The following is a 23,890-nucleotide window of genomic DNA, read 5'->3' on the forward strand; positions in this document are numbered from 1 at the left end:
TCGCCTCTACAGCCCTCACCTCCTCCTCTTCTCCTTCTCCCTCCTCCTCCTCTTCTTCCTCCTTCCCGTTGTCACTCACGGCTGGAGAAGCACGTTTCATCCACCGGCCTGCTTTAACGCCGACAAGACTGAAATAAAAGCAGTAAGTAACGATAACAGTCACTGACAGCCGGGGCTTCATTGTGGGGATTACTGCTGGGATATATTTAGCCGACATATTTGTTAAATTAATGAATATTCAGAGTGTACAGCCTGTGTTAGCCGAGGCTAGCAGACGGCTAACTAGCTGAATAGGGAAGCTTGCTAATGCTAAAGCTAATGCTAACTGCTGTCACGCCGGCGGGGAGCCGGATTCAGTCTTCTCCTTCCTCCCCCCACTGTGCCTTTTTTTAATACAAAAGTTAAAATGAAAATGGCTTCTCTAATATTGAAATTTTAAACAAACAACGTTCTTTATATAGGCTATAAAAACATATTGGCTAACCATGTACTGACATTTCATCCCAGCTACTTCTATGTTGAAAGATGGCTAAAAAGGTTAGCATAGCACACCTTTGATGATGACAGCTGTGATGTGAATTTAAACTCACTTTTCCTTTTATTGTGTAACATCTTGCAGGATTAGATTGTCCGGATTTATATTAAACGTGTAGGTGAAAGTGTTAAATCTCTTGAACACGAACCTTTCCTATCAATAAACCACAATATATATGAAATATCATAATAAAGTACAGGCTTTTTAATTTTTCCATCCTTTTGGCATGTGTAGTTTGGTTGAAACTCAAAAACAGAATTTTATTCGTTTGTATTTTACTAAACAACAAGCTAAGTATGAGCTACTATGCCACTCTTTTTCCGGGGGTTTCAACAGCATCTGCCCAGGTGTTAACCTCTTTAGCAGCAGGTGAACCTGCCTTGCATGTGTCATTACATGAAAAATGTATTTGGTTGCATTAGACAGCAATATCAAAAAGATACTCCACAAAGGAGAAGAGATAGCAGACACTTTGCAAAGTTTATTTGAGGTCACCCAAGTCGAGGCAAAGTGATATAAAAGTAAATATTGAAGGGTTAAAGCAGGAAATGTGTATTTTATTAAAACAAAGAAAGAAGCACCAATTAGGTGGTTAGTTGTCAACAACCAAATTGGTCACTAAGGTGTTATTGTAGAATTAAGCTTCTCATTTAAAAAAAAAAAATCTGTAGCCATCTTTGACAGCAAAAGTATGCTGTCAAAAATGGCTGATTTAGTCAGATGAGAACAAATCGGCCAGCTAACTTAGTGGAAGGTGTCAGCCCTAATAAATAGTCTCTAAATCAGTCAGTCATTATTTGTGTTGCGGGAATTCATAAGAAACAGTATCTACAGTCACTTAACAAACACTGGGGTTGTTCAAACTTTAATATTGCTTGTAGAAACCCAACATTAATACATAGTAAGCAAAGCGCTTGGCAGCATTGTCCCACCTTTCAACCTCTTGCTTCCCAGAGTGCCCCTTATTTATCATTGAAATGAAAATCATGGCATCAGACAGCTTTTTAAAAGTAAAGGGTCTCTCATAAGAGGCGAGGGTGAAAGGACATTTGACAAAGGTTATCAGGGGTGACTTCCACAAATGATGGCACAATGGAAAGACTGAAAATTAAACAGTAAAGCTGGCAATATTTGTATTTATTCTAAATGACAATAACCTGCAAATATCACATAGTCCACCCTATTGCGCACAGTAATCAACCTCCTGGTGTCCACATCATGCACCGCAGCCTGTCAGCAGTGCATGCCAGAAGTGCCACTCTGCAGTGCCAAGGTCCTAAAAGAAATCAGAGTGACCGAATACTACTGCTGCATTTATACACTTCTCATGCAGTGCTAAATCATACACCATCAATCACAATTTCACGTCAGTTTACCCACTTAAGTCAGCGATCTCTCTGTCCCACTATGGTTTACTACTACGGAGAAGTTTGATCTGTGAACAAAACCTTTATTTACTTCCTTTTTGTTTCATCCTGGTGAGCTAGGCCTATTCTATGAATGATTATGAGGACATAATATGAATGCGTTTAGGCTTTCCAAGCTTGATCACACCTTACTCAAGTATGCAATAAATGCCTCCAGGTGATTTATGTGGTGACAGAAAGGCAGAGGGTGAAGCAGATGCATCTCTGTATACTCCATGTCTTAAAGCACAGTAATATTTATACTAAACTGCAAAATTAAACTCATATCTTGTAATGATAAGGGAATATTTTGTAATTATATATATATATATATATATATATATATATATATATATATATATATTTTTTTTTTTTTTTTTGTGTGTGTTTTTTAAATTCAAAAGATCACGTTTCAATTTGGCCATCTTTGCTCAGGGTGAATGAAGCTGAATCTTTGATACTAAAATGTGTGGCATGGCAGGGCTCAGAGGCCTCAGTGGCTTGAATTTGCCACCTCACCCATGTGTGCCGCCAGCTGCTCTTGTCTCCAGTATGTTCATATGGATGGGTCAATGTTTACTTGTTTGAACTGAAAATTTCAGGCCATACAACGACCACAAATAAGACCCCTGATTTTAAGTGTCTTCCTTAAAGGCCTCTTATTGTCCAAAAACTATTCAGCTAAATTTAACTTCCCAGATTTACCCATGCTTGCAGAACGGGGATTTTGCAAACATTTTCCACTGAAGTCTGCAAGTCATCAGGGCTTCCCAAACCTACAATTAACCCCATCCACAGATTAGATCAGACTTCCAGAAAGTCATCTTGATGTGTTGACTTAAAAAGACTTGACTCATTTAATTGGCATGGCACATTGTTCCAATTGTAGACTGTAAATCAGCAAGAATTTACTATGGATGCATAAAACACTTGCTTAATTTTAAGTTACTTGAAACATAAAGGCAAAAAATACTTGTTCAAAAGAGAAACATGAAGCAGCAGTGTGAAGGCCTCTCTTTGAGTGGCTCAGATATTCTTGAGTCACGTAGCCTTGCAGACTTGTGGAAAAGTTAATTCAACCTTTAAAGCAGCACTGAGCCATGCCGCTGCACAGGGTTGACTTGTTCCTTCGTTACTATAAACATGGGCATGGTAAGTTATTTTTAGCCAATCCCTATTCAGACAGTGCTGCTGCCTGAAATACTCACTAGACTACCAAATCAGTATTAATATGCAGCTTAAAGTAGCTCTCTGTTTTTTTCCTGTTTGAAAATTTGCTGAAAATGCCACACATGAAGAGGGGTGTAAAATAGGGCAGTACCGAGAGTTTGAATTGCCACGTTGTAGGTATCTACAAGGGTTTTTTCGAAAGTAGAAATATTTCCAGCTTAAACTTTATGAATGAGTTTTTTTCTCCACTGTCTGTTATTGGAGATTAATCTAAGGTAAGAGATATGCTTGCTTATCAGCTAATCACATTCTCTAAAATTTACACAAGCAGCAGTGCACATGAGGCAAATAAGGCTTAACAAAATTAACACTGCAGCAGATTTGGAAAGTTTTAATACAAGATAGAGAAATTGCATTTTCCTCAACCATATACTGTTTCAACCATTGCATAGAGACAAACATGCATTGCAAACTAGCAGGTGGTTACAAATTCTGTTTTAGAAATCGATGTTTAAACCTGTAAAAATTAGGGAAATTGGAGTTAAGTTGTCTGTTTTGCTCATGTATTTTGTTTTTCTAAGATGTAACGTATTACTCTTTGTCCACTTGGGTCTCTTGTTGTCCAAAAATCTATCAGACTAGATCCAAGCTGACAGAATTGCTGAATCACAGACTGCACTTGTTCCCCTTAAGTCTGCCAGTACTTGTATTTTCATTAAGATATTGCTCATTGCCTTTGATAATTACAGTGAATAGGATGTTTTCCGTGATTGTGGGGAGAATTAACTGTCCCTGGTGCATTTCATTTTGGATTTAAGGAAAACTCTATAAAGTGGAAAAGTTTTGGGATCCTCCAGGGTGTTCCTAAAATCAAAGCCTGTTATCTGGAATAATCTTTACAGAGTATTTTCCCCATTTATCTCCTCTGTAAACAAAATTGATAGCATATAAAGTCTGTTTAAAAGATTAGTTTCATGTTAAGTGTAAAAAAATAACGCCTAGCTTTTTTCCCTCCTGTTGCATTCAGAATTTGACAAGTGAGTATTCATTTAAAACCCTGTTTTTTTTTCCTTGTTTGAGTTGTGTTCATGTTTTCCACACTTAAACCCTTTGTGTCATCAGTGTCATTATTTTTGCAAGGTGGTGATTGTTAAATTTCTTTTTTAATGGCTTACGGTTAACTGGATGAAAAAGAATTTGTTGAGCATTTGTCTCTGATAATAGTTTAAGCTCAACATTTTACACAGCAAGGTGAGTTTAGAGCTTTAAGTTTTTTCAAAGACAGTTAGCAGGAAATGCCTTCCCAGACACTGTCTAAATCTTTATTCAGTCGGTGGTCTTTTTAGTGGTTTTCAGTGCTAATAAGACTTTTCAAATGTTGATTCACCAAACAAGAATGCATTTCCTGTATTGCGACAGAAAAGTTGAACGCCATGAAGACTGCATGACTTGTGTGATGTTTTTTCATAAAATCAAATTGTTGAGTTGTGGCTAAACTTGCATGAGCATGTTGGTGATTTTCACAGATCTCTGAATGACAGTATGTGATTTTTTTTGAGTATTCAGATTCTGTCAGTGTTCTGCCTGAAGCATTTCACTTGTTTAACATGCTTTCATTTAGTTATGCAAAGACTTGGTAAGTCCTGTGTAAGGCTTAGTATCTGTTCAGGTTGTTTCCAAAGTTACTTTATGCTAAAGTGCAATATCCAAACAGCAGAAGCTGCAAATTTGTACAAAGGTAAAAAGTAACCAGTAAAAGTTAACAGTTTAGTAGTTTTACAGAGATACTATGAATTTAAAGAAAAGGGTTTCCTCATTAGGATAGTGTTTGTTGGTAAAGGCCCCACCATAGACTGTAGAAAGAATTGGACAAACCCTGTGTGACGTCAGCTGTCTGCTTACAATAGGCGGACTCAAACAGCTCTTGAAGCCAATCCGCGGCAGCTTCCATATTGAAATCATGGTCTTAACCGAACTTTGGATCAACCTAACAGCCTGCCCACTAAGCACGACTTCCTGTCAGCTAGCTAGCTAGCATTCTGGTTGACAGAAGCAGAGCTTCTGCCTGTTAAGCTATCTGTCAATCAAATGAGACGCGCCAATCAGTCCGCAGTGAGTTTTTTCATAAATATGTTTAAAACCATCTTGGTACAAAAAAATTCATCCCTGTACAGTGAGAGCACATGAAGACCATAGCTAATAAGACACGTTTGGTTTGTTGAACCAGGCTGTAAACCAGTAGTGTAAAAACCGGCTGTTTAACAGGTGTCCAGATGGGACATGGTGTTCCTGCAGCCAGCCTGTACATAAATGAATTAAAAAAAATAAATCAATACCCCTCAGGTATACAAGAGAACTAACAAATCATAAAATATGAAATAAATAAGATCTAGTCCAGTATTTACAAGTGCTTTTTTGTCATACATGACCAGTGACAGATTTAGCAATTTTGAGGCCCAAGGGGCCCCCCACCCCCACCCCCCATTAATTCTTATTTATCATAGTAAGTCCTACTTGCAACTTAATGCAAAACCAAACAAAAACAACTGTTAAGCAATGTTTTTGTGTAAAAATAGCCAAGCAGACTTAAGAATGTCCAGTTGGAAACTCTAAATAGGCATAGGCCCCTTAGTATTTTAAATGGCCAAAATACAAGTCTTGATTTTACTTCAGCTTTGAGTAACTAGAATCAGAGAGCTCAACAGTTCACGATCATTTTTGAAAAACATACAGTGCTTAACAAATTTATTAAACCACCATAACCCTAACCAAAGTAAAGTTTATGCCACAGCTGCCCTAAATTAACAGCATTGGTAATTACCAAAATTATTTTTTATGTTTCTGCAATGGTTAATACACCAATATGTAGAAGCTCTTTAACTTAAATGACATTTTTAATGCTAAAATATAATTATTATTGTTATCCATGAATTTTCAAATTGACTGATTTACAAAAAACTGAAAAATAGTAAAGCACATTATTATTTCTTGATTAATATGTCAAATTATAGTTATTTACTTGCATTCCTGAACAGAAACATGAGTTTTAGTGATTGAATGTTATGCTTAAATAATTTCTGACTTCTCAGGGAAGCCCAGTGAGCCGGCTCAAATTGGGTGAATTAAGTTTGAAATCCCTCATTCCTGATCAAAATGGTAAAACATAGAGAGCTCACTGAAAATGAAAGCGTCCATATTAAAGCACTTCATGATGCTGGATGGTCTCTGAGACAAATATGACAGGTGATCTAATAAATTTGTTAAACACGTTATATTATGGTTAAAATATGTTAAGATGAACTGTAAAGCAGTCATTTTCCAACTTTTTCTTTCCAAAGGGTTTGTGTCACTTTTGTAGTTTTTAACTAAGTCATATTCTGATTTAGAACGAGATGTATCCAAAGAGAAGAAAAAAAAAAAAAAGAAATTACTGCAAAGTGGGTATAACCTGGGATGAAAGTAATTCTTATACAGCTGGTCAAAAAATCATGAATGTCCAAAAACGTAGACAAAGTTGGCTTCTTCCTAGCTGGTCCTGACTTTTTGAATGAAAAAGACTCTTTTCAAATTGTGAAACAAGTAGAATCCATTCACAAATCATTTTAGTTAATCGGCATGCATTTCTACAGATTTTATGCATGTTTTTTTTCTACTTACATCTTTGAGAGTGACTTGTAGACCCCATTTTGTTGTGCAGAGCTGGATGTTTCTGTAGCAAAACAAAATCTATATTACAGTGATTCACTGCTCTATGTTGAGTCTAAATGATCAGTCCCTTTTTGTGTCTCAACCCTCTTCTATCCCTCTAACTAATCCAAAAGCCTGTACTTTGTTGTTTTCTGTCTTATTTCCTGCAACCGATCAAAGATGATGTCTAAGAAGATCTCCCAGTGCTCTGCATTGGATCAGTCGGAGAACGATCAACCTCCAAGTAACGGCCAGGTGGAGCGGTCCAAAAACGCAGCTTTGGGTTGTAGAAACAAGACTGAATTGGGTCAGAGGAATGGAGAGTCGTCGTCCCCAGAGAGCGGCAGCTTGAATGGAGATGGAAAACGCAGTGGGAAAAGCCGCCAACGCCGCAAGAAACGCTCTTCCAATTCTGATAGTCACCCTGAGGAGATGGTGGACAGCAACACCAAGGAGGAACAGAAGACGGACAGAAAGACAAGCCAGCCTTCAAAGCCAGGACTGGTTGGCCTGCAGTCTGAGTGTGCTAATGTCTGGTTTGAGCGCAGCATGTACGAGCGAGCAGAGAGCCTTTACCAGTGCTGGTTGGTGAGCTCTTCTAATGGGACCACCCAGTCAAACAGATCACCACTACCCCAACGAAAACACTCAAACTCTCCATCCACTCCTCCACCCAATCCTGCTCCATCTTCCTCAGGACTGGTGTGTCAACATGGAGATCAGATGGCCTGCCACCATGTCATCCAAGCTGTGTGGGTGAACAAGACAAGTTTTGACCAAGCAGAGCGCCGCTTTGTTGAAGGATCCACTCACCGATCCATTCCCAACTCCCTGAACCTCCCATCTCCACCTAACCGCTCCATTACAACCAGAACACCCGATGAAGGATATCAATCTTTAGCTCCCACGCCTGCAACCCCTGTCCAACAAGCAGTGGTCACGCCAACCAATCGACAATCAATCAATGGACTCCCTCGCATTCCCATCGAGCTGCTGAGAGATGTCTGGCTAGAGAAACCGCTCTATGATCGTGCTGAAGCAGCATTCTACCAAAATCTTTACGGGAACAATTCCTCCAAACGTTCAAGCTGTGCATCCACCTCCAGGAGTAGCGACCATCCTCAGAGCCTTGTAGAAGAAGAAGAGGAGGAGGAAGAGCAGGAAGTGGTGGTCGTGGAGGAGAAACGAGTGGTCATGCCAGGGAAAGCTGAAGTCTTCCACGCTCTTCTTCCGATTCAGGAGGAAGAGGAGCCGGCTGAGGTCCCAGAGACGGAGGAGGAGTCAGAAGAAGGGGTTTGCCATTTCCTTCACCCAGACAGCGAGCGGGTGTGGGTGGATAAGTGGCGATATGATGCTGCAGAGAGTCGTTTCCATGGCCACAGTGGAAGTGAGGCTGTGGTGGTGAAGAAGGGTCGGAGGCCAGAAGCGGTGTCAGTCGCCTCCAACGCCCCAAAGCGGGACAAGTATGACAAACACCAGGAGAATGGAGCAGATCCAGATTTTTCAGTTTTACCCTTCATTGATTTTCTTCATTTTTTCATGCGTTGAATGTGTGGTCTATTTTCCTTTTCCTTTATTATCTCCCTTTTTTATTTGTCTTTGTTTATTTTCTTCGTTATGTTTTCAGTTTTCCTGAATGACAGATGATGTATGAACCATTATTTTTTCCAGTTCATCATCACCCAGTTTCTTTTTGTGTGGTTGTGTTGGGTGTTTTTTGTGGGTAGTGTAAAAAACAGAAGTTAAAATCATTAAAAAAATAATGTAATTATGTAATAATATAAAAATAGATAAAATGTCAGGAATATCAAGTAGTTACTCAAAGTAGTAATACAGATTTTTTTGTTCTTTTCTCCCTGACCTCCTGCCTCCTGTTCACACGTCCCTCTCTTCTCCATCCTCACTTTCTCCTCTGTAGCAAAATGACGTCAGCAGACTTTCTGGCCCAGGAGAAGATCTGGTTTGACAAACCTCGCTACGATGAGGCAGAGAGACGCTACTATGAGCACATGAACGGCGCCCCACAACCAACACAGGTACTGAACTACCCCAGAGGGTTTCCTGTATTGCTTGCTTTTTTAACCACTTGTTCACAGTATTCAGATTGAAGGGAAAATTTGCCAGTTTTAAACCTTTAGTCAATCTGTCTGCATCACTTACAGTGTATAAAACCTTCCTGCAGCTGAAGCCAATGTTGTAGTCTTTGTCTTTCTACGTTGTTTTTCCAGAGAAAACAAATCTAGGAAGGCAGTGAAACTAACGAAGACCACTGCTAAAATGCAACAAAATAGGTTATCACAGGTTTGCCTTGGACCCTTAAATAGTCTTTAATTGGACTTTTAAGGCCATTAAAGTCTTAAAAAGTATGAATTTTAACTGAGAGGTCTTGAATTGTAGAAGGCACGTTGCCTTAGACCAGGGGTGTGCAAACTATGGCCTGGGGGCCAAATGAGGCCTGCGGTCCAACTTTGATTGGCCAACAGCAAATTTTAGATATAAAATGAAGTATGGCCCACATTTGAACATTGAGCTTGTGCTTGGCTATATTGTATTTCATAGTTTCAGCATAAGATGGTGCTAACATGCTAATTCTGTAAACAAACCTCTCAACAAGAAGAATTTTTTATGTTTTTTTTGTGACTAAACTAAGACAACACTGTGCAAAGTAAAAATATTGGCAATTAGTATAATAAAATCTTGTTTCCAAATTCCCTGATGAGTTTTGGCAGTCAATATCAGCACCAGTGATATTGTAGGGGCTGAGTCAGTAGCAGCTAGGTCCAAACAGGGCCCCCTGAAATCTGATTTGCATCCCCAAAAACCTGGAATGATTGTCTATTTGCCTTGTTAGCCATTAAATTTAGCTTTTAGGGTTAGTTCAGGCGGGCTACGGAGTCCAGCTCTGTCCCGAACAGCTGATATAATGCAAGCTCTCATGAGCTGATAGCCAGCTGATTTGCCTAAAGCATGCTATTGGCCAGTCGCTCTCACGCTGCCTTATTCAAACTGCTCTTGCCTGGGCAGGCTCTGCTGCTCTCTCTGCAAGCTGCTCTTGCAACCCTCCTAAACCCCAGCTCCTCCTTTATTCTGTTTCTGACTTAATGTCATACACCTCGCCTTGTGGATATTAAAGTGGCCCCAACATCCTTTTATATTTATATGTGGCCCTCTGGGGAAAACGTTTGGACACCCCTGTCTTAGACATTTCTTTGTCCAATCTTTGTTTTGTAGCTAAATGTTTTCAATTCAAATCATTATTTTTTGCATGAAGGTCCACGTTACGGCAGTGCTACCTTGTCACTGTGTCAGAAATCTGTCCTTTTTAGCTGTGAAAAAAGAATTTTATTAATTTTTTTCAGTTCAGTTCATTAAAAAGCCTTAAAATTTCGCATTTAGAAAATGTGTATCAACCCTGTATCAACCATCTTTGACCTTTATTTATTTGCTTTTAGGATGCTGGAGCCAACAGCATCTTGCAAGACATAGCTCGGGCCCGGGAGAACATCCAGAAATCTCTAGCAGGGGTAAGTACAGGCTAAGTGCTGCTTCTGACTCACATTTCAATTAAATTTTATGGTGAAATGTCGGCTCATACTGTATGCGTGAGTCATTCACAATGTACAACCAACGGTCCTGATGATGCAGTGTGCTCACACTGAACAGTCCAGTTGTCTAGAATGGTTCAAGTGTTCAACTCTCAGAGTTTGCTCTAAAAAACAGCCAAAGATAGAAGTTAGAGTTTATGTAATATCCCAAATACAGTTCAAATACAAACATGGCTAAAAACACAGTTTCACACACACTCAGCATCACCAACAAACAAAAGCTAACTGGCAAGCTAAATCATCAAGTCTGCAAGTATTTCCTCCTGATGTTTCCCCAGTTTCTCTCCAGGGATGGAAGGGCTCATCAAAGAGGCAGGCTGCTGTCCCCATGGTGGTTTTAGACACTACCTGCCAAATTTTTCAGGACAAATAGCCCTGAAGTTGGTGAATGTACTCATGGCACTGCTCTTACTGTGCAAAACTACTCAGCTGTATGACCAAGAATCAAACATGTTACAAATCCATGGCTGTTATTGTACCATAGCATCATGGCAGTTTGTAAAGAGCTCTCAAATCACTGGTGTTTCCTTGGTTGTCCTCCTCCTCCAGCAGCGTGTACCTCCATCAGTTGTGTTCCTCCCTCCCTCCTTTATTCATGTGTAAAAAAAAATCCCCTCCTCCTCCCACCAGCTGAAGTCTACACTGTGTAGCAGAGGGTCTGGTCAACCTTCCCTGATCCAGCAGTCCCAGTTTGTAAGTGCCACCCGAGCTGTGTGTGTCCCTGGCAACACCTTGCTCACATCCACGCTCCTGTTTCCTAGAGTCAAACCTTAGTTTAGCTGTTTATTTAGCTTTTAGATGTTTATTTTTGTGTGTGGAGTGTTGCAAACTCAATCCAAGTAGCTGCTTTTCACTCCCAATCTTGTATTTGGCTGTAGATGCTACTGAGATGGGCCACTGCCTGTGTGTTGTGTTTTCACTTTCTTTATAAATATGATCAAGGACATACTGTCTGGTTTGGTTTTCACATTCCCTTCCGACATATCTGTTGATTTTCTTTTTTCTGTCTTTACTTAAAGCAGCAGCAGCAGAGCAGCACGAGCACTGCAGCCGATCAAGGGGAACTCGTCTCTCGGATTAAGAGCCTGGAGCTGGAGAACCAGAGTTTACACAAAGGTACCTTTGTCTGTCCTAAAAATATCATTAATTAGAGTTTCTTTGCTTTTACAACCCACTATTTCTGGATTTTAAGGCAGAGTGAACATATTTTAGAGAATGCTGACATTTTGTGACTGTCACAAATTCTGCAGACTAGTTTACTTTCATGTATTTCCCTAAAATCTGGATTATTGGTGTATAAATCAGGGTTTTAGCAGAGGTTAGTGATGAATAATATTTTCTGCTCCTTTTTTTTAGTTGTTGAAGACTTGAGGGCAGCACTTTCCAAACTGGAGTGTCGGGTATCTGTTCTGGAGAAATCCCCAGCAGCCGTGACTTCAGCTCCCGCTCCTTCAGTACCCTACACAAATGTGAGTACATGCACAATTTTTTCCAGCAATCGGACATCTGGTTTCTGTTGTTCTTAAGGTTTAATCTTGATAAGAATGTTTGATTTTGAAAATAGCATTAATGTTAGTTAGGATCAATAGTCCATTTAACTTTTGTCCCAATTATTCAAATAAAAACTTAACTGAATCAAATTTGTCCAGGGATTTCTCCTTAACTAAATTACTACAACTGTGAATGAGACTTCCTACTACATTCTTTGTCCACAGGGGGGCGCCAGTATCCACAAACCTACAGAGCTTAGCAGATGCCCTTAGAAGACAATCCCTTTTCCCACCACACTAAAGTAAATGTGTAAAAAACAACTGAAGAAATCCATGTCATGGAGAAGATAATTTTTTTTTAGCGCCAAGTCACAACCAAAGTTAACTTTAGACACATTTTAAAAGAGGGCAGATCTAAAACCACTCAGATACTAAAGGAGCAACCTCAGTTTTATCCCAGTCCTACTACAAAATTTACAGGCATGAAACTGGAGGTTTATTGAGTTAAAAACCAACATTGGATTACTTGATTTTATCTGATTTATTGCTCTTGTTTTTGTCTTAACAACTCATTTCCAAGAATTGATCCAATCAGATAATTTTAATCTGATCAGATTACTGTTGAACATTTGGATCCTGGTGTTTAGCTCATATTTGGTACATCATTGCAGACCTCTTTTGTAAGCCTGTGGTTATATTAAACTCTTTCAGGGCACAGCCGTCCAGCAGAAAAGCAGCGCTCCGGTTAAAAAGGTGGAGGAGGAAGAGGAGGACGACGACGACTTCGACCTGTTTGGAAGTGATGAAGACGAAGAGGCGGAGAAACTCAAAGAGCAGAGATTGAAAGAGTATGCTGAGAAGAAGGCCAAGAAGCCCGCCCTCATCGCCAAATCCTCCATCTTATTGGACGTCAAACCTGTAAGTCTTTTTTTTCTTTCTGCATGAATTTTCCCCTGCAGTGATCAAAACCAACCAGATCTTTAACAAGAATTAAAACTTATGCTGTCTTATTTTTTTAGTGGGATGATGAAACAGACATGGCCAAGCTGGAGGAGTGCGTGCGCTCTGTGCAGGCTGACGGTCTGTTATGGGGCACGTCCAAACTCGTTCCTGTGGGTTACGGCATCAAGAAGCTCCAGATCGCATGTGTGGTGGAGGACGACAAGGTGGGAACTGACATGTTGGAGGAGGAAATCACCAAGTTTGAAGACTATGTAAGTACTCTGCAACAATCTACTTCAAATGGTTAAAAAAAAAAAAATTATTATACTTGAACATTTTCAAGAGCCTGCAGAAATATTAAACCTCCTGTTTTTGTTTTTGTGTTCTTTTAGGTTCAGAGTGTCGACGTAGCAGCGTTCAACAAAATCTGATTCCAGTGTGTCTCTGTCTGTCCTTTGTCATGCCTTGTTTCTCTGCTGATTGTGTCAACGGTTAAATACAATAAAAACCAACTCTTGCACTGAAGACATTGTCTGTTTAATAAAACTGAAATATATAAATGAATGAAATACTGTAGTTACCCAGGGGTTGTCATCATATTAGAATCTAAAGAATGTTCTCAGTTGTCAAAAATTGCAAGTGAACTTGTGCACACTCATTACACTTTGGTATCAAAATTTTACCCTTATATTATAGTAGAGCTTCTTGGGGGAGCATGGGAGTTTGCTCATCCAGTTTACATATGTTTTGTGGAATGCAATCATTTCATGTGGGGGGATCTGCTGGAATATGGGGCCCAGGAACTGTGGTGGCAAGCTTCAGGTCCCTATATAACCAACCAGATTGTGGCCTTGTTGGCCTCAGCCAGGGCTGCTCCTTATCTCTGATTCTGTTTGCAGTGTGCAGGGAGATGATGTAGTTCTGTTGCCTTTCTCAGCTGGGGACCCCCAGCAGATATTGTGGCGGTTTCCAGCTTAGTGTGAAGCGGTCAGGCTAAGGGTCGGCACCTCAAATGTCTGTTATCTGCTGAAAAATGGAATGCTCACTCTTGAGTGGGAAGTGAGTCTCTGCTCCTGTTAAAGGAGATCAGATAACTTGGGGTCTTGTTCATGAATGAGGGTAGAATGAGTAAGATTGGCAGGCGGATCAGTGCAGAATCTGCAGGCATTGTGCCTGTCTGTTGTGGTGGAGAAGAAGCTGAGCCAGAAGGCTAAGTTTTCAATTTCCAGGTTGATTTACCTCCCAACCCTCACCTATGGTCATGATCTCTGGGTAATTATCCAGAGATCTCTGATGTAAGAAACCCACATTTGTTTTCTCTTGAGGGTGGCTGGAACCAGCTGGAGCATCTTATTAGGACGCCCTACAGGTGCTTCCCTTTGGAGGTCTTCTGGGCACATCCAGCTGGTAGGAGACACTGGGGGGATTATATACTCTGTCTGGTCTGGTAATGCCTCAGGATCCCCCAGATGTAGTTGGAAAGTGTTGGTGGAGGGAAGGATGTCTGGGTGGACTTGCTCAGTCTGCTCCCTCTGGGACCCGGCCTCTGATAAGAGGAGGAAGATGGATGGATAGAAGGATATGCATTTATGCATTTTAGACAGTCTGATGATTACAATATAATGATAATGGTCGCTAACTACCGCCCATTAAATCTAAACCTAATATTCCTCAAATTTTGGTGGATGTTAGTCCCAATGTTTGAGAGAATCCACACACTGGAGCATTTTCCAAAGGTTCCAGCAGGTGGAGGTGTGGAGGTATGAATGTAGAAAATAAAAGACCTCCTAATGATCGGAGTGCTGCACTTACAAAAACTATCACAGGAGGGCAGGAGATTGGAGAAATGAGAGAAGTGCGGACACATTTTGAGCAGCTGCATGCATGTTTAAAGTACTAACAGTAAAACATGAACATGCCAAATCTGCATCCTGCCAGCTTCTTTTCTGCATCATTATCTTTGTTTCTAATTTTTATGTCAGAACTAAAGTTCTCTCATTTGAAAGCTACCAAAGTCGTTTCTTTATATCTCTCTACCTTGTGATGTCTCATCATCTCCCTCCTCTGGACTGCCACCCAAATATGAACTTAAGCACCCCATCTTGGATGTCTCATTTCCCAAAATTGACCTTGCAAAGAGAGGACGTTTGCTGGAGGAGCTTAGAGAAAGGAACTACAGGGTATCCTTTTAATGGGTTCTTTACAGCATTGATAATGCTCAGTGAAGGCATAAAACCCAGATAAAAATATCAATATTAAATAAAAATAAGTTGTAAAGTCATAAACATTAACCTTAAAGTCCTTAAGGAGAAGTTCTGCAACTGTGCTTCATGCACTTGTTGGCATTGATAGGTAGTTTAACAACATCATCATGTTTACCGTTGTGTATCATCCCCTCTTCTTTTAACAACAGTCTGTAAACATCTGGGAAGTGAGGAGACCAGTTGCTGGAATTTTGAGGGGAATGTTCTCTTATTCTCTCTGATGAAGGATTCTAGTTGCTCAACAGTCCTGGATCTTCTTTGCTGGATTTTTTATTTTTATTATTTTTTTTATTAAGATTTATTTTTGGGCCTTTTCATGCCTTTTTAACATTTTTTGATAGAGGAAGGACAGTGGATAGACTCAGAAACAGGGAAGAGAGTGGGGAGAGAGCTGCACTAAAAGGTCACAGGCTGGATTCGAGTCCAGGCTGCCCACATACATGGGTAGCACCTCCCTCAAACCACTCTACCACCTGCACACCCCAGATTCTTCATTTATGCACCTTCTATAGGTGAAAGGTCAGGTCTGCAGGCAGGTAAGTCTAGTACCTAGAATCTTCTACTGTGAAGCCATGTTGCTGTGATGGATGTGGTATGTGGTTTAGAATTGTCTTGCTGAAATCCTCAGGCCTTCCCTGAAAGAGATATTGTCTGGATGGGCGCATATATTGCTCTGAAACCTCTCTACTTTTCAGCATTGATAGTTTTTTTCCAGATGTGTAAGCTGCCCGTACCTTAGGCACTGATGCAGCCCCAAACCATCAGAGATGAAGACTTCAGAACTGATAACAAGCTGGATGGTCCCTCTCCTCTTTAGACCACAGGACACAGCATTTGTGGACTCCAAGAAGAATTCAAATTGTGTTTTATCTGACCACAGAACAGTTTTCTGTTTTTCCTCAGTCCTTATTAAATGAGCTTTGACCCAGAGAAAACGGCCGCATTTCTGAATCATGCTCTCATATGGCTTCTTCTTCTGGCACAGCTTGAACCGTCATTTGTGGATGGCACGGCCAACTCCTGCCTGTTATTAATGCAGTGCTTCCTGAGGGCCTGAACATCACAGGCCTCCAATATTGACCTTCAACCTTGTCTCTTTTACACAGAGATTTCTCCAGATTATCGGAATCTTTTGATGCCATTATAGACTGTAGATGGTGGAATATTCACAGTCTTTACAGTTTTACATTGAGGATTTTTTCTGAAATTGCTCCACAATTTTTAGATGCAGTTTTTCACAGATTGGTGAACCTCTGCCCACCTCTGGGAGACTCTGCCTCTCCAAAATGCTCCTTTTATACCCAGTCATGTTACTGACCTGTTGCCAACTAGCCTAATTAATTGCAAAATGCTCCTCCTGTCCCTACTTTTCTGAAATGTGTTGCTGCCATCAAATTCAAAATGAATTCAAAAGTTTTTAATGAAATGAAATCTGATGTGTTGTTTTTGTTATAGCTACTGTAAATAAAATATGGGTTTATTAAATCATTGCATTCTGTTTTTATTTGCATTTAACACAGCGCCCCAACTTTCCGGAACTGGTGTTGTAAAAGGACTAACCTGCATCTTTATTTGTTTGTCATTCTAGGTGATACTGATACGAGGCTGATTATGCACAGGGAGAATTTAAGTGCCTCAAGTGTCTTTGTGCCCTTATTTATGTTATTTATTGCAGCTGGAGGTAAATTGCTGCATACTTTGCCTTGATTTGTATTGTGACCTCACTCTGCCCCTGCAGACCGAGTCTAATCTCGGTGCGTGAAGGCAGCGTCTCTCTCTCTCTCTCTCTCTCTCTCTCTCTCTCTCTCTGTCTCTCTCTCAGTGCTGACAGGTACTTCGTGGTTGAGACGTGTTGCAGACCTGAGCTGAAGTGTCGACAACGACAGAACTCGATGCAATTCGCCGATTCCAACCTGGATAAAACATTCACGACGTGCCTGGACGATCCTACCACTATCAGAGCTTCTACATTAACTCTGCTCAGCATCTTCAGCAAAAAGTGCAGCGTGCATGCTGTAGTCTGCTGCACCGGCTCTCTGCCACTCTTACAAGGTAAGACTTATCAGTTACTTGAAAAGCCCAGTAGATAATATAAAGTTGTGTGAATTACTCGGAGGAAGATGTAGCTATGCTTTAAACTATCTCTAGGATATGTATGCACTTAAATAGGAGGTTGCACGTTTGTTGCACTGCAAGATAGCTATAGAGTATGCAATAAGAGCTTTAGATGCAGATTCAAAATCACTTTGCCAAAGATTAAAAAACAAATGTCTTTGTGGAGGATTTTGCAAGACAAGGCAAGGTAACTTTACCTACAGAGCAGCATATATTAACTATTGAAAGTGCTTTACAGAGTTAAATACAAAGCATGTAGGCAATAAATGTGCTGAAATATATCATTGAGATATAAAACCTATTAAAATATACAGTAAAAATTAATAGTTTTTGACACAAATTCAAAATATATTTCAAAACATTATTCAAAATATGCAGTTAGGGATTAGCTCAACCTAAAAACTGTACCAAAATGTATTCAAAGTAAATTAGTATCTAAAAGGCCTTTCCTTCTGAAGGATTTTCAAAGGCATCTTCTTCTGTCAGTCCTTCTTTTCACGTTTGTTTTTGCAAATAATTTCATGAAGCAGACATAATTTCACAGCCAGTATATTTAAAAGTTTGCATTGAAACTTAATGGAAAAAGTGAAGCTTTTCTGAAAGACCACTTTATATCTGGATGGACTCTCTCCTGCCCATCTCAGAAAAAACAGATGCTCATAATAAGCTGTGTTTTGGTTTACAGTATGTGCTGAAGCCAGGCAGCTTCTCCAGGAATGCCCTTACCTCAGAGCTGAGTCATGTAAATTATACCTCCCTTCTCCTTCTCCCCTCGCCTATCTCTGAGCTGATACCACCAGGGAACTTGCATTTGATGAAATCTGACATCTTTTGAAGCATATTTCTACTCATTACAAAAATCAGTGACTTTTCTGCAACATAATGGCAGAAGATATCCATACTTTCATTAAAAGTGCAAAGAATGATTAAACCACAGTGCAAGTATGTTGCCAGACTTCATTGCAATGCTTTATCTCTAATGATAAAGAGTTGTCACATTCTTATAATAAATCAATTCCATTCAAGTAATGACACGTTGCATATTTCTTGTGCATATGATGTTTTATGGTGCACATAATGAAGGTGCAGAAACATGTTGGCTCACAGCTCCTGGAAAATACTTCAAACATTGAACCAGACGTGTGTTTAAAAGCCACAGAACCAAACTTTTGAACGTATTGAATCTTTATGAGATTTATTCGCCATATATAAATGTCAGTCATGATTTAAACAACATGAGAGCATATTTCTCTAAGTGAAAATTACAGGAGGCAAGTTTTAATGAGAAATGTAAAGCTTTATTAGGGTTGAATTACACAACCAAAGTAATTTCCTTGTTTCCCTTCTGGCTTGTAAAATAAATACAGAGGCACACTTGGATTTAAATACCCTGTAAAGCTGGAGTTTTTACCTCTTAAGAGACATTGAAATCAGTTCTGTTGCAGAGAGAAAATGAAACATCCCAAAGGCAAACATCCAAACTAAATAGAAGTGCTGATTTGGTGATGCAGCATGGCACCGGCTCCTCCGCCTGCAGCACAGACACAGTGAAAGTCATCTTACATTTCACTTAAATAAGGTGTTTGCTGCTGTGTGGCTACTTTACTGCAAGCCCAGCCATGCTTGATATGCACCTGCGTGGCTGCAAGAGAGGGAGAGCGAGCAAAAGATAACTCGATGAAGTTTTCAACTGCACAAACCCCAAGGCACTGGTTTAATCTCTGCTTATGTGTGCATCAAATGCAGGCAGCTGTGAAGTGGCTGTAACTCTTTATTCAACTGTCTGAGGGGAAATTGTAGAGTAAATGGATCGACTTGTGAGGGGAAGATTGCACAAAGAAGCAGACAGTAGTTAAGCACAAAATTTAGGACATGAGGAGATTGAGTTACAAAGAAATGCATATGAGGCACGGAATTGAGAGGAGAAAGAGATTATAAGCCACAAAACTGTGGAAAAGATGAGAAAATTGTCGAGCTTTAAAGGAGAGCAGATGGAAGCGAGGAAAAGAAACAAGATTTATCTCAGGACAGAATGAAAAGCAAAAAGAGAGATAATTTCCTTGTAGGAGACTCGGTTTTTAATTTTCTCACCTGATCCACTCTGAAACATGTTCCTCCGTCATCTTCCAGCTGCTCCTGTAGTTGTAACCTTCAGGTAAACACATTCAGACAGCTTCAGACACGTTCTCCAGCCGAGCTCACAACCACAGGCAGAAAATGATATTCCACCTCTGTCAGGCATTCATATTTACACCCCAGGATCAGTTCTGGGGAGATCGCAGAGCTTCAAACTCTCAGCTCATAACAAGTTCATGTAAAAATGAACTGTAGTTGGATTTAAATTTCTAGGATGTGGTTGATTATCATGCTTTTTATGATGTGGTGCAGCTTAGAAACAAAAGAGCATCGATATAACTGGCTGTAGTCATTATCTCAAAACCAAGTTAGCCTTAGACTAAAGAACTTCTGATTTATGTTGCTAAAACTTACCATTCAGTATAGCTGGACAAAGATGTTATATATGACATTACTTTATAAATTTCACCTTGCTTAAGCCTGCTCCCATCTCCCCTGTTGGTCTGCTTTCACATTAGTAACATTGTCATGTGTCCAAGCATGCTTATGTATGGATTTGCTTCGATACAGTAAGTAGAAAAATGTCCAAAAATATCAGTAAAGAAGACAGAAGAAGAGACAACCATGGCAACCACTCAGGTCAATATGTTCCTGTACAGACTGGAGTCTATTCTGAAGGAAACTAAGGATTATTTCACAACAACATTCCTCTTATAAAATGAGCCTGTGCAAATGCATGAGTTTTTAAAGAGACAGGTGAAGTTTAGATCTGATTTTACATGACTATTCATGAAGACTTGGGCATGATTGCATGCAAATCTCATCAAATCTGATGGCCAGAGGCACCAGCTGGACTCCGTCAACTCTTTCTGTGCATCTTTGGTTATTGTTGGCAAGACCGTGTGTCTAATGCTGACATGCTCAGGAGAGCAAGGATGGGAAGGGTGAGCTGTTTGATGAGGGAAGGACACCTGAGATTTTGCAGGCACTTGGTGTGCTTTCCTAGGCCTGATCCAGCTCACTGCATACTGGGCGCCAAGGACCTAGTGAGTTGGTCCAGACACATTGGGTGACCACATGCATCGTGGAGGGGTCAGCTGGGAGGATACCTAGAGAAATGGGCATGGGCCTGGTGCTGGACTATAGCCAGGAGGCCAGAGCAGGACTGTTGATGCAGCAAAGTGCCTAACTGGCACGTACCTGTCCTTACCTGTGTGGTCAGTCAGTCTGTGTAAGGGGAGGTCAGCTTTTGTACATGCACTCCCTATTTTTATCCTAAAGTTAGTTTATCATGAATGTTAGAGCAGCTGAGAACTCGTGTAGATCCTGCAGTAAGATGTCCTTGCAGTAATGGCACCTTGTCAACTTTTACCTTTTTCTCATATTCATTTTTAAAAAAAAATGCCAGAGTGCCCCATACTGTACTGAAGCCCACCTCTTCTGTCTGTGCCAGGGCCTGGGAGGTGTACTGGGCTCTGGGCTCGAGGGCATGGTACGAATTGCTTCATGTAGATGTGCCCATAGGAAGATTTAAGAGGCAGGCTGTTTTGAAACTGTTGAATTTTGCAGGAGTGCATGTATAAACATGGATCAAATTAGCATGCAACTTCAGTAATAATTAACTGTGTGTGTGACAGTTTTAAATAAGACATATGAACTTGTCTTTGTTTAGTGCATTGACCTCAGTTTGAGTGAATCAGCTTTTATTTTGTATGCATTCATCTTTGTTCTTGCGGCACATGCATTTGCCAGTCATGCAGGACAAACAGGAGACCTTAACTCACCTGCATTATTAGCACGCTGACCTCAGGCTATAACTCTTTGAAAGTGTCACCCATCTCTGCTTAACGTCCTTCATCAAACATCGCGCCACCCTGCTCAGTCACAGTAGCTGGAAATGTCTTGGCGGTGATGCTGGTGTTATTTTTGCAGCTTAATTCAATTGGTTGGATTGTGTCGGAGTAATGTGATTGGCAAAAAGGGGGACGCCCTTGGACTAAAGCAGGCGGCCAATAGAGGCATTAGAGAGAGACTGAGAGAATGGAAAATTGTCCTCTAGTGCTGCACACTTTGGACTTTGAGTTTGATGTTTGCCATTGTTGTTTGGGTATTTGATGCCCGCCTGATGTCAAATATTCAGGCCTGTTTGGTGAGTGGGATTCTGGGATAGGTCAATTTATATTCGATAATACAATGAGCACTTTGACAGCGCTCCAGAGAAATGTGGTCATGGGAAAAAGCTGAGGTCAAACCAGCAGGGATGAGAGGACATGAAGCTTCAGATGGGAAGAAGAAGCCTCCAGGGGAAACTGGGGGTTCAGTTTTCTGTATGGTGAACTTGTGTACTGGTTCTACTGGGAATATCCTCCATCAATGCTCTCTTCTTTTCCACTCATCTCTGCTGACCTCTCCTCCGTTTTCTTGTCCTGTCAGCGCTATGGGTAATATATAAAAGCATGTCCTTCCACTGTAAACAAAACAGAAATCTGCAAGCCGTGTTAAAAAGAGATCATGCTGTAGTTCACATGATTGAGCAGCTCTCTCTGGCCAGTTTTGAAGCATCCACACAGAGTAGGCATTTAAAGTACCATTATTTTAAAATTTGATGTAATACTAGTGGAAATCTAATGACACTGAGACCAGCTTGATGCTACTGCAACACAAGATTAAGTCCAAATCTTTAATAGAACTTTTAAAAATGGCTTAAATTTAAATTCTCTTTATGCTTTTTTATTCACAATCATAAACGGACATGTAAACAAGTGAAACTTTTTTTGAACACAAGCCTTAGAAGGATGAATTCTACATCTACCCTTGAAATATGCCTGTCCTTGAAGTCATCCGTACTGTATGAGGAAGATGTGTGAAGGTCAATGTGGCCCTGAAAGCTGATAAAAAGCTTGGATTGTTACTTGAGATAAGGGGTTGGACAAAATACCAGTACAGCAATAAATTCATACATCCTGCCACTACATTGTGCTACATTACGCTCGTTTTGTTTACATAGAGTTAGGAAAAAGTGGATTTATTGTGTTGATCTGACTGAAACAAGCCTTTGAAAATGCATTTAAATGCTGACCCATTAGTCTGAATCAAAGTCAGACTAACTTACCAAGATAAAACAGTTGGAGATGGATTTACTCTTGCATCAGGCCTGAGGTTGCCTAAATATATCACTGTATTTTTTTTCTTTGACGTTCACTTTAACGGTATTTTATTGCAATATGGCAAAATTAAAAGAGATAATGCATTTAAATACATAATCAGAGGCCTCAATAAAAGCAGTTTGCGAAAAACCATAACTATGGACTTTTAATATCAAGGATTTGTCAGCAATACCATGTTTATCATTGATTTAAAGGTCACATATTATGCAAAATACACTTTTTCAGGCTTTCTAACAAAAATATATGCCCCTGGCCTTTCCACAATCCCCTCAAGAATCAGAACCCCCCCCAGCCCCACCTTTCAGAAAACGTGTGCTGAAACAAGCTGTTCTCAGATTTTCCCTCATGATGTCATGTGGGGAGTTAGCACTGCCCCAAGTTCATTTGGCCCTACTTGCTTGGAAGAAAGTTCCACCCTTCTGTGAGGAGTATCAGCAGAGCCACACCCAGTAATCCAGCTTGAACATATCAGTAGTTTGCAATATGAGTCGCTTCAGCGCTGGGCTAAAGACGACCAGCACACACACTTCATGTTGCCTTTATTACAGACATCAAACTTCAGGAGGCAAGGATACATCTCACACCTTATCTCACACTAATCACATGGACACACACGGGTGACTTTTGGCATGTTATCCAGCTGCTCTTTTGTGTCAGAGCAAAGAAAGCTGATGACTGGACTGGAACTGAGCTGCAGTCTCTCACAAATCACAAATTGTTACACTAATGGCAGCATTGTTTATGACTCGTACGCATCACAACACAAGCGGTTCAACTGCTGATGATGGTGCTGCAAAAATCCTTCCCATGGCAGAAATTTTGCTGGTGACTTTATTGACACTGGTTTACCACCATAGGCTCAGTTTGGGGGGGGGCACTTTTTGCCAAGGGCAAATCACAGCCAGTCACAGCTCTTTCTCTAAACACAGCGGTGAATTTAAAGATGACTTCCTTCTAAGTGATGTCTACTTGCATTAATGCTGATGGATCATGCTGCTGCTGGCCAAGCTTAACCTCCTCCACCCCAGTCTCCTCCTTTATAGCATAAAGCTTCTTACACCCTGATATTCAGATTTATGCTACTATAGATTAATTGCTTTTAAACAAATTTATTGTTTCCAATATGACTTAATATAAATTCTCCTTTCCAATCCACAAGAAGTTCCTTCTGGAGTTGGAGAGACCTATGCATGCAGTGGGAGAACATGCAAATTCCACACAGAAAGGCCCTGTCTAACCAGGATTCAAACCAGTAACCTTCTTGCTAATAAGGCTTAACTACAGAAATCCTGAGATTGATAATAATTAAAAAAAAAATTCAACCTTTGACAGCCCTTAAAAGTGCACAATACTCGTTTATATTTTTTTAAATTTTGCTATTAGAAGGGATCTATAAGGTGTTGGTAAAGGGGCAGTCTGTGGTATCCTTTCAG

At 40.3% G+C, this 23,890-nt stretch overlaps 2 protein-coding genes across 4 annotated transcripts; both read left to right on the plus strand.

Annotated features, from left to right (window-relative positions):
- Positions 1–13,360, plus strand: LOC121512598 (elongation factor 1-delta-like). 3 transcript variants are annotated; one of them, XM_041791948.1, is made up of 9 exons: positions 1–142; positions 8,717–8,834; positions 10,251–10,322; positions 11,034–11,096; positions 11,423–11,519; positions 11,760–11,872; positions 12,605–12,811; positions 12,913–13,107; positions 13,228–13,360. In XM_041791948.1, exons 2-9 carry the CDS (start codon positions 8,721–8,723, stop codon positions 13,264–13,266), a joined length of 900 nt encoding a protein of 299 aa, XP_041647882.1. In that variant the 5' UTR covers positions 1–142; positions 8,717–8,720; the 3' UTR covers positions 13,267–13,360. The 3 variants fall into 3 exon arrangements, with proteins under 3 accessions (XP_041647882.1, XP_041647884.1, XP_041647885.1); XM_041791950.1 differs by lacking the exon at positions 11,034–11,096; XM_041791951.1 differs by lacking the exon at positions 11,034–11,096 and having other exon boundaries at positions 11,426–11,519.
- LOC121512597 lies at positions 2,472–8,690 on the plus strand. The gene is made up of 2 exons (XM_041791947.1): positions 2,472–4,362; positions 6,979–8,690. The coding sequence occupies exon 2, from the start codon at positions 6,979–6,981 to the stop codon at positions 8,344–8,346; it is 1,368 nt and encodes a 455-aa protein (XP_041647881.1). The 5' UTR covers positions 2,472–4,362; the 3' UTR covers positions 8,347–8,690.
- Positions 13,361–23,890: the final 10,530 nt, after the last annotated feature.

Source organism: Cheilinus undulatus, linkage group 7 (genome assembly GCF_018320785.1).
Source record: "Cheilinus undulatus linkage group 7, ASM1832078v1, whole genome shotgun sequence".
Lineage (NCBI taxonomy): Eukaryota > Metazoa > Chordata > Actinopteri > Labriformes > Labridae > Cheilinus > Cheilinus undulatus.